Source organism: Crassostrea angulata, chromosome 9 (genome assembly GCF_025612915.1).
Source record: "Crassostrea angulata isolate pt1a10 chromosome 9, ASM2561291v2, whole genome shotgun sequence".
Taxonomy (NCBI): Eukaryota; Metazoa; Mollusca; class Bivalvia; order Ostreida; family Ostreidae; genus Magallana; species Magallana angulata.
In genome coordinates, this window is record NC_069119.1 from 7,029,049 (window position 1) to 7,040,824 (window position 11,776).

Consider the following 11,776-nt stretch of genomic DNA (forward strand, 5'->3'; position numbering starts at 1 on the left):
AGAAACCTTAGTTGTTCTTAATTACTTCACAAAAATAATTTTTTTTTTAAATTTCAAATTGTGTAACTTAATAAATGTAGCTTTTGGTGCAAGGAAAAAATAATGAACATTTGATGAAAACATAACAATGGAATTGTTCTAAAAATAGAAAAAGTGAAAGTCTTTGAACATACCCAGCAGCAACAACAATATTACAAGAAAATTGTGCCACAGTCGTCATTTAAATAAAACATCAAAAGAAAAAAAGAGTAGACTTACAAACTTACTGTGCTAATTACAAATCAAATACAAGTGAGGGTTGCATAGTTTCACCCTTGAATAATCTTTACCTTCCCCCATCCCAAATGAAATATCTAATTTCAGATAGTTTTAAATAAAGCTTTTCAAACAGAAATTCTTTAAATCAGTATAACCTTGGTCGGAAGCAACAAGAAAGCTTTTCTTTTCTCATTTAAACTGTTTCAACTATGACCCTTCAAAAGTTACTGGTAAGTTTATACCAAAACAAAATATTGATATCCCATAAATAATGACATACACTCGTATTTTAATTTACAAATCAAGTGAAAAAATACTGAGATCATGTTATACACATATTTACTAAAAACAAAATTAATTTATGAGTAAGGGAAGATTTCTTAATATGACAGTAGCACTGACAAAATGCATCTATTTATTCTAAATCGCTGCTAGTTGTACAGTTATGAATGACATTCCACTTTTTTATGTTCAATTTTAAGGCAGTATTTATACAATCAATTATACGAAAATTTTTAGTTAAAACTATATCAAACATTTTATATAATTGAAACAATATTTGTTTTTAAAAAAATAAATTAAACACGAGAAATCTTGATTTTGTTTTAATGTGAATCTTTTTTTTTGGACAATCGCACAACCTTATTTGGGAAATTTACCCATTTCCTTAAAACCCGAAAACCATGAAAATCATGACCTGAGGTGATGAAGCACTTGACATGTATATATACAGTGTACTCAGATGTGTAAGGTTTTTCTCAAGTCTTCAGCAGGTCAATTCAATTAATTGAGCTATATAATTTCTTTACAATGTTTACAACTATCTAAATGATGCTACTGTTGTAAATTATATCACAGCACTTGTCACATGTGAAACAGCCAATCAAACTGCTTATTATGTGTCATTCAATCAAAATAAGGCTAACAATCACATTCATTCAATCAAAAACACTGTAACAAGATCTGTCTGACAGTCTTGTTTGTAAGCCAAAAAGAACAAGATAACATTCATCAACAAACAATGGTATGGCTACATTCTCTCTTGGTATGAAACGCTTTACAAATGAACAAACTTTGAACAGATGATGTCAACTGGAATAATTATAAATGACAAAATATAAATAGTAAAAGCAAACTATATGCTGATATAGGAATCAGACACGTTCATATTTTTTCCTGATCCAAATCTCTCTATATTTAAAGAGGTAGAAGATGCACATACCAGGCTTAGTTACTTTTTAAAATGCCCATTATACATAAACTTTTCTCGTTTTACACTAAACAGTCTTAATCTGGAAATAAAAAAAACCTTTTTCTAATTTGAACATATTTTAAATGCAATAAAGAAATAACCATATGCTTGAATGCACATGAATCTGATTTTCTTGTGAAAAAAATACGCTTTTTTTGGTGAATATAAATTTTAAATTTAAATGAATGAAGAGTTGCCATGTCAACTGCCAATCAAATCACATACATTTCTGTTCCTTGGTGATGGTGTCTAGCGACTCGTTATAAAATCCAAGTAACCCTGGGAACAGAAAGCAGTCCTGTAACTTCCTGTAATGCCTGATAAATAAATGATGCCGTTCTCTCTTGGCCCGAGCTGTTAGATGGTAAAGTTTCCAGATGATACCCCTCCCACCCCCTGCCTGATCACTGCTTCATCAGAACGGGGGAACCCTTAAAGGGGATTATAGAATCCAAGTGACTGGCCTCTATTTGATAGAGATATTGGGGAGCCATGCATGGCCATCATCCAATTTTTATTGGCATCGCTATTTCTTCCTTCGAGCAATGTCCTCCATTTTAATCAGGATTTTTTTCGACACAAAATCACCTAAATAAGAAAAGAACTTCTTGTTAACTGTGATCGCTCGCTCATGTACAATATTTGTTTATTGTTTAACATCTATCATATTATTCAATTACGTCATCTGAAATATTCATTGTCTTCAGTTTTACATTACATTTTAAATTGATAAATTTTCACCAAGAGTCTACATTAATCATGGCAGCACTGTTGAAGCTTACTATGAAAATGTCAGCGGATGCAATGCCTGCTCTATCGTAATATTTAGGTAATTGTATGTCTCACTGCAGCCAAGTCCTGAAAAACAAAAAACAAAGTCATGTAAGGTCATGACTTCATCTTATATGGCAAACCATTTGAACTGTACACAGTGGGTACTTAACAAGCTATATTAATTCATACATGTTGACTGTACTATCACCTATAGATAACCTACATCTTTATCAAATTACAGTAGATGCCTCGATCACGTGCACTCGGCATACGTCGGCCCATTCGTACCTCCTAGGATACGGAATCGGCCGGTGTTTGCCGAATGGCCACAATCGGGGATTTCCTTTCTCTCTCTCTCTCTCTCTCTCTCTCTCTCTCTCTCTCTCTCTCTCTCTCTCAATGGAAGCTCTGGTGATCTTTCTAAGTAATATAATATTAATTCAAAAACCTGCACGGAAATGTGAAACGCAGGTAAACATTTAGTTATCTCATTTTATACTCATATGAACCAATATTTATATTTTAAGTGCAAGTAAAAAAACATAATTAACGAAAAATCCACAGAACACAAAGTGGTGCTGTTTGAAAAACGGGGATCTACTACGAAATGTCAAAAACACTCTTCAAAAATATGTGAACTTTACTGTGAACAATGCAACATTCCTATTTGTGTACAGTGTGTTTCTTCTAAAGAATACAAATGTCATGGATTTAATGACATTGTGGAAAAACTAAAGAACCAAAAAGAAATCATACTCAAAGATTTACAAGGCCCTGAGAAGTTCATTTATCCTAAATATTTCGAGATTGCTGTTATTATCCTAAGACAAAGAGCTGATCTGAATAAAAACTCTCAGAATTTAAAAAAAGCTATTGACAAACATGGAGAAGACTTTCATCGAGAAATAGACACCATGATCAAGAAACTAAAATCAGATCTTGATGAAATGGACTCCAAATATCTGGCTGCACTAAATAAGAAGGAAGGTGAAATCACAGCCATCATTTCTGAAATCAAACAGATCATTGCTGATCTGAAGAAGTTACTAAACTCAAATGATGTCAGTCTCGTCTCTGCCTACAAATGCAGAAATGTTGATTTCAGAAGATTGCCTCCTAAACTCATAATTACCTTACAAAGTTTTAATCCTGCGAAAATGAACAAGGAACAGCTTTACCAACAGTTTGGTTCTTTTTCGGCATTGTCTATTACAATAGAAGAAGATGGAAACACAATGGAGTTTCCCGATGCTGAGTCCTCTCTCCTGGACAGATCTCTCATTGATAAACCATGGATCATCACTGAAATAAGACATAAGTATGGAAATCCTAATCAATTAAGCTCTGTGTCATGCATATGTATGAGTAATGAAGATATTTTGATGACTTACGGAAGAAAAATAATGAGGCTGTACAACCTGCAGGGAACACTAGTGAAGTCAGTCGAAACCATGCCAGGAGAGTCGGCCCGGGACATATCAGTCACAATGAGTGGAGATCTAGTTTATATAAATGAGATTAAAAGAACTGTGAACATAGTGAAGAATACACAGATACAGACATTAATCAGACTACGGGGATGGAGACCCCGCAGTGTTTGTAGTACCTCCTCTGATGACCTCCTGGTTATCATGGTCAGTGACGATAACAAACAAACAAAAGTTGCGCGTTACTCTGGATCCACAGAAAAACAAAGTATTCAATATAATGACAAAGGAGAATCTCTCTATTCATCTCGTATAAATATAACCTATAAACACATCTGTGAGAACAGGAACCGAGATATCTGTGTGTCAGATGTTGGATTGCGTGCATTAGTGGTGGTCAATCAGGCTGGGAAACTCCGGTTTACCTATACAGGTCTTTCTTCTACTACCAAGAGATCATTTGGTCCTCGCGGCATCACAACAGACAGCCAGGGTCGGATCCTGACAGCAGACCGTGACAACCACCATATCCACATCCTTGATCAGGACGGACAGTTCCTCTGCTTCATTGACAACAGTGATTTAAAGAGTCCATGGGCCTTATGTGTTGACACCCGAGGCAACCTCATTAATGCAGAATTGGGAACTGGTAAAATAAAGAAAAGAAAGTATGTAAACAGTATTAAATAAAGCTTATGTAAAACAGTGAGCAAAGGAGTGTAAAGTAAAACTAAATCTGTTACATGTATGCACGACAAAAAATGGCTGAAATAAGTATGCATTGTTTCTGTAGATAAACTGACTGTATATGAACATATTGTTTGTGTAAATGAATCAAACCTTTTATAATATTAAATAAATGCTTATAAAATCCAATTATCGTATTGTTGATTAAGTAATTAAATGTGTTTACACATTTAATGTCTATGCATGTCTTCTGATGGAAATGTGTTTGTTGATTTTAAAGAATGTGAATGTTTTTATTACAAGTATTATTTTTAAAAGAAAAATATTACCAAATTAAATCGATAAAATGATTACCTTAACACATATTTGTGATTTAAGGTGGTATATGGTGGATCTGTCAGTATTAATGCAAACGAAAATACATTATAATTTAAAAAACTTTCATCGGTTTAGAATTCTTAAATTTAACAATATTTGACCAAAAGGTATGTTTAAAAACATTTTGAAAGGTAAAAATTATAAAACCCCAAGCACAAATCATGACTCTAAGGTTCGTAGTTAAGGATCAAACCAATTACAATACGCTGAGTGGTAACCATTTTTGAAAAGAAAAAAATTGTAAAACCAAACCGAGTTCTATTACTTATCTTGATAGGAAGAACGTTACAATATGGAGGTGTCCCATACTACCATAAAGATGTTTATTGATATATTATATAAAATGTATTTAAGAGAATACATTCATATAAATGAGAACTGTATACTTCATTGATAAAATGTTTGTAATATCATTTTATTAATATCTATTTCAATAAACAATGAACTGTACCAAAATGTAATATTTTATATCTTTGATATTTTAAGGGTCCTTCACACACCTGGGAAAAGTTCTGCATACAAGCCCATTTTTCTAAATTACTTGAAGATATGGATTTTTAGCAAGTGCTCGATTTGAAAATGACCACAAAAACTTTCAATTTTAGGGAGAATCAAATTTTTAAATTTTACCGCTCTTCATAAAAATGTAAAAACCCTGCAGTATTCCAATTCGGGACCTGCAGGTTGGTAGACGGAAGCTACACCCATTGCGCCACAGAGATAGTCCCCAAATATTTCTCAATGTGTTCAAATCGCCATGTTGTAACGTACTGTCATTTAAATTAAAAGTCATGGAGTATCGAGGATCCTTAACAAACAGTTAAAAATTTGTATTCGTAAATACATTGCACTCAATTTTGTCAAAACATTGACATACAACGTAGTCCAACCAGTATGTTGAAACAGAATTTATTTATCTTCAAGTTTTAAGTGAAATACAATTTTGAATTTATTTTTTCCCAATTAAATCTATTTAAATATATTATAATAAAACTTTTTAAAAGCAATATTTCTAACTATATTCAGTTTTTAATATATATAATAAAAAATAAGAAAAAAAATATTGCCGGAAATTTTGGTGGTATTGAACCCGTAACATAAAAACACTAGATATATAAGGTTAGCCTATGCCAGATCCTCTAACCACTGAGCCATTTCAGACACAACAAAGTGGGCTTTTTAAATATTATGTGTGACTAATGCCACGAACTACCGGACTTGTATTTTTTTTTTTCAAAACGTTCAATTGTTGGGACACAACATGATATTTTTAATGTATAGTGGGTTATCTCTCCACGTTTTTTTTGATTAAAATCGGCTAGTTTTCCAATAGACCTTGATTAGACTATGAGAAAAATATGGAGCACAGACCCACTCTATAAAAGAAAATGCCCTAAAGTTATAGAAATGACAGTATTTGCAGGTTTTGATACGTACACGCCTGTTTGAGTCAACATATTCCAAATATTGAACATACCTATAGGTTAAAAATCAAATATATATTGTTTTCAATGATTTAAAAAAAACCCATCAGATTTATTGATACTTTAATTTTTCAGTAGCCTGCCCGACCGCGTATGGGCATTTTACACGCCTTATCCACCCATCTTCTTTGCATGTTATAGTAAAAACTACATCTTAGTATTTACAAATTTCATAACAAAGAGTACTTTTTGATATACTTTCATCCCCTTCAATTAAACGTGTCTCAAGCCACCTTTATTCTCTTATCCAAAGCAACAGAATGAAAAAAACTACAAATACATTGAAACACTATGCAATTTATTTCCACGTTTTACGGACAATAGTGAATACTTTATTTTATTTTAAAGTGCATCGGTGTTATAAAATCAATAGTTTTGAAAATGTTTTTGATTAAATATTTCAAACTTCTTTAACCATTATAATCTTTTCTACACTTAAACAAATTCAACTGATGTCGTACTACATACTTGATTCAAATTCTTTCATGACCCTGGAACATATTTTCTATAAAAATTCAGCAACAATAGAACACAAATAGAAACATTTTCAACATTTTATTGTCATTTTCTTTTAGTTTTGAGTAATTCGAATCACCTGTGTACAAATTTAACCATAAAATAATACCATATACTAAAACATAATAAATGAAGGCTTACAACACGTTTTTATTATAATGCAAACCAAAGATATTGAACTAGAATGCTAGTCCACCTTTGCATACAGAGATGGATTATTTTTTTTAAAAAAACCCTGAAATATAAGAATAATTGTGTTCAAACAAATACTGTATAGTATGCATTAATGCTTTATATATGTGGTGAGTAGATTTGACACTGGTAAGAAATGTGTATGGCGTCTGTTTCATTGTTTAGCTGATTCAGTTTATAGGAATACCAAAACACGCCGATAATCGGTTTTGCAGTCACGTTTGTACGATTGTTTATGTCATGTTTTAGGTCCAGTGTACAAAACTAAATTAAAACAAACATTATAATGGTAATCGACGACATCAATTCTGGCTTCTGTACGTTTTGACCGTGATTCTACAGACTTCGCGTAAATGGCAATACATAAGTGCTGTTTATAATAAAAAAAATTTACCCTATGGTAACATACGAACTAATTCGTTTAAAACACTATTTCTGATCGATTGGTTTTACCATTTTAGCTACAATATATATATATATATATATATATATATATATATATATATATATATATATATATATATATATATATATATATATATATATATATATATATATATATATATATATATATATATATATATATATACACACACACACCCGTAAGTGACCCGTGATATAGTAAGGTAACCGTGTCATAAATTCGTAGATTTCAAAAATAGAATTTTTTGTGAAGCAGATTTGTTTCCTCAAATAATATCCTTATTATTGATTCCAATCAATTAAACTAAAAACATGTATACCTACCCCAAACGTTATGATATACTTGTCCCGATGCGAGTTCAAAATTTATAAAACCTGTGTTAAATCTTACATATACATCCTAGCAATGAATAAAAATATGAATAATATGAACTCGGATAAACCCGAAGCCTGACTAATAAATACAAATTTTTAATGAATTTTGAGAAGAAAAAACCCACACAATGGTACTCCAGGAAGGAGAATACATGTATATTGGTTAGTCTGGGTATTTTTTTTTTAAATTTTGTACATAACCACTACTTTTCCAACAAGCATGCTAATCGCTTTCAGTACTTTCAGTACTTTGATTCTAAAGGAGGCGTGAACTCAATCACGTGGTGGTAAAGTAAACATACAAAGATCGTCATGTTGATTTGTACAGATTTGTCATTTGTTCACGAAGAAGGAGGGCACAACATGTAGTAAGTATTTGTAGATAATTTATCGCAGAAAACTGTCGTTTGTTAAATATAACCCTAACATAATGATAAACGTACAAACTAAATGTTGCGTAACCAGGTCATAATCTAGGCCTAGAACACATGGCACTTGTTTCGGCAATGAAGTTTGTTGAATAACCGATACTATAATAATATTTTTATTATGATAAAAAATGATACTATTAAACTACATACGAACTTTTATCACAATATTAAGTGCATGTGGCCAAGAACGTGAACTGATTTACGTGCAACGCTACTGCAGTAAGATTTCATGGTATTTTTCCTTGAATAAAAGAGTAAACTGCTATATACGGTTAAATAATTTTAACTTTTATTTTCTTCCAGATACTTATTCAAAATTCAATTAAGGTCTTTCAGCATGGACCCCAAGGGTAATTGGGCCCAAGATGTGTTACGGTGCCATCTGTGTGAGACTCCGGTCCCTCCTATGTACTGTGACATTTGTCACATACATCTATGTAAAGCCTGTGTGGGGGAGCATCTCTCAGACGAATCAACAGAACACAAAGTGGTACCATTCAAAAAGCGGGATTCAACTACGAAATGTCAAAACCACTCCTCAAAAATATGTGAACTTTTCTGTAAACAATGCGACATTCCTATTTGTGTAAAGTGTGCATCTTCTAAAGAACATAAAGGTCATGAATTTATTGACGTGGTGGAAACACTAGAAAACCAAAAAGAAATCATACTGAGAGATTTACAAGAAATAGAGAAATCCATCTATCCTAAATATGAGGAGATTGCATCTATCATCCCAGTTATGAAAGCTGATCTGAATGAAAACACCAAGAAACTGACAAAAGCTATTGACAAACATGAAGAAGACTTGCGCAAAGAAATAGACACCATGATCAAGAAACTGAAATCAGATCTTGATCAAATGGACTCCAAATATCTGACTGTACTAAATAAACAGGAAAATGAAATCACCCGCACTATTTTTGAAATCAAACAGAGCATTGCTGATCTGAAGAAGTTACTAAACTCAAATGATGTCAGTCATATCTCTGCCTATAAATCCAGGAATGATGAATTTAGAAGATTGCCTCCTAAACTCACAGCTACCTTACCAAAATTTACCCCTGAGAAAATAAACAAAGAACAGCTTTATCAACAGTTTGGTTCTCTGTCAGCATTATATATCAAAACAGAAGAACATGGTTACACAATGGATTCTCCTGATGCAGAGTCCTCTCCCCCAGACAGACCGCTCATTAATGTACCACGGGTCATCACAGAAATAAATACCGAGTTTGGACGTAATAATCCATTACGCCTTGGGTCATGTCAGAGTGATGAAGACGTTTGGACATGTGGTAATGACAATATGATGAGACTCTACAAACTGCAGGGTGAACTAATGAAGTCAGTCCAAACCAAGTCAGGGAACACTCCATACTACATAGCATTGACAAGGAGTGGGGATTTAGTTTATACAGATGAAGATGATAGAACTGTGAACATAGTGAAGAATACACATATACAGACAGTGATCAGACTACGGGGGTGGAGACCTCTTAGTTTCTGTTGTACCTTTTCTGGTGACATCCTGGTTGTCGTAAACAGTAATAATGATAAACAAACAAAAGTTGTGCGTTACTTTGGCTCCATGGAGAAACAAAGTATTCAATACAATGACAAAGGACAACCTCTATATTCAACAGGTTTCCCTAAATTCATCTGTGAAAACAGGAACCTAGATATATGTGTGTCAGATTATGACGCCCGTGCAGTAGTGGTGGTCAACCAGGCCGGGAAACTTCGCTTTACCTACACTGGTAATATCTCTAGTGCTACCTTGGGATATCCATGCGACATCGCTACAGACAGCCAGAGTCACATCCTAATAGCAGACTGTGACAACCACCGTATCCACATCCTGGACCAGGACGGACAGTTCCTCCGCTTCATTGACAACTGTCATTTAGAGGATCCATGGGGTTTATGTGTGGACACCAGGGACAACCTCTTTGTGACCGAGTTTTACTCGGGTAAAGTGAAAAAAATCAAATATAACAAATAAAAGATGTGTTGAAACCAATATATTTGCTGTGGCAGTGATTATACATGTGAGAATTAAATGAGCCTTTGTAGATAGTCTAGTATAACAGATGTAAACAAACTGAGTGTGTATTCATATAACTTGTGTAAACAGACGGATTGTTTTGTGTACATGTGATAAGTGACAGCAAAAAGTTTTTATTCATTGAATGTATTTCATTCATTTATACATGTCTGCAGATTAAAATGTTTAATTTATAAACTTAACAAAAATAAAATGTGTTTATACATATCTAAAATGTAAACAGATTAAATTTATTCATCACAGTATGGCATTACTTAATATGATTTACGTACTATTAAGCTATTTGTTATATTTAAGGAATAAGGAATCATTCTTTGAGTATTATGAGGTTATATTTGCATATCCATTGTTCTTTTCCACTAAGTCCATACGGAGGAACTGCAATTATTTTTCTATAATCGCATTTGCTGTGTTTGAACCACTATACGATACATTAAGTGTTTTTCTCCAACTCCATAAAATTGATGTATTTAATATTAAAACATGTCTTATAATAACATTTCATTGATTCTTTTAACAAATCTATGTGAATAATAAAGATACATTAGAGTCTGAATGGTTATTTTTGATGCAATAGCTAAATATCAAGGTCTAGGCTAATACAGGGTATTTGCAAGTGGTAAAATGCAAATATAAGTAATAAACAACAATTTTTTCGTGAACATGGCGTTATGAAAAGCAACTGCCACATTGCTCACCTGAGCAACAATAGACATAATTAAATCAAATTTATGGAGTCATATACAAAATAGATCCTGTAAAAATCAATTGCTATTCACAAAATAATACTCAAAAATGATTCCTTATTACTTTTATTAATATTATTTTAAGCCATTGTATGATTCAATACTCAAATATGAATAAGCAAACCCCGCTGGCGCCCAAATTATACGACATTTGGAGTTATTGGTTATATAGTACAAAATCGATATGTACTGTTATCACGGGCAAAGATACTGGAAAACGTTAATGTAAATACATGTTTATAAATTGTTTGTATCAATTACATGTTATTGTAAATTTTTGCATTATCAAATGCAGACCCTAAGCAACTCTGCAATACCGGTATTCAAGGGCTGATGAAAGTAAACCAAGTTATCTTTACATTTTTTGTATCAAATACTTATAATTGTAAATCTATGCATTATCAAGTGAAGACTCTAAGGAACTCTGCAATAACGGTATTCAAGGACTTATCAAGGTAAAATCAAGTTATCTTTACATGAAGTAAAGAAAGACAAGCCTCAAAATGAAAGATCTTAGATCCTCTGCTGTTTCTGGATAATTGTTCAATCGTATATACAATATCAACTTAGGAAGGGAATTCTTTGCACTGCATACCTCATTCATTGTCTCAACAAGAGGCTCATGGGCCAAATCGCTCACCTGAGCAACAATAGACATAATAAAATCAAAATGGAATCATATACAAAATAGATCTTATAAAAAATAGTATCCAGCTTTTTTGGCAAAATGTTTTGAAATTTTTGAAAATACCAACAAATTTTCAA

The 11,776-nt window shown here is 32.6% G+C and overlaps 1 protein-coding gene across 1 annotated transcript; it reads left to right on the forward strand.

The window, feature by feature from the left end:
• The first annotated feature begins 467 nt into the window (after positions 1-467).
• LOC128163304 (uncharacterized) lies at positions 468-10,414 on the forward strand. The gene is made up of 3 exons (XM_052826863.1): positions 468-488; positions 2,962-4,379; positions 8,501-10,414. Exons 1-3 carry the CDS (start codon positions 468-470, stop codon positions 10,200-10,202), a joined length of 3,141 nt encoding a protein of 1,046 aa, XP_052682823.1. The 3' UTR covers positions 10,203-10,414.
• Positions 10,415-11,776: the final 1,362 nt, after the last annotated feature.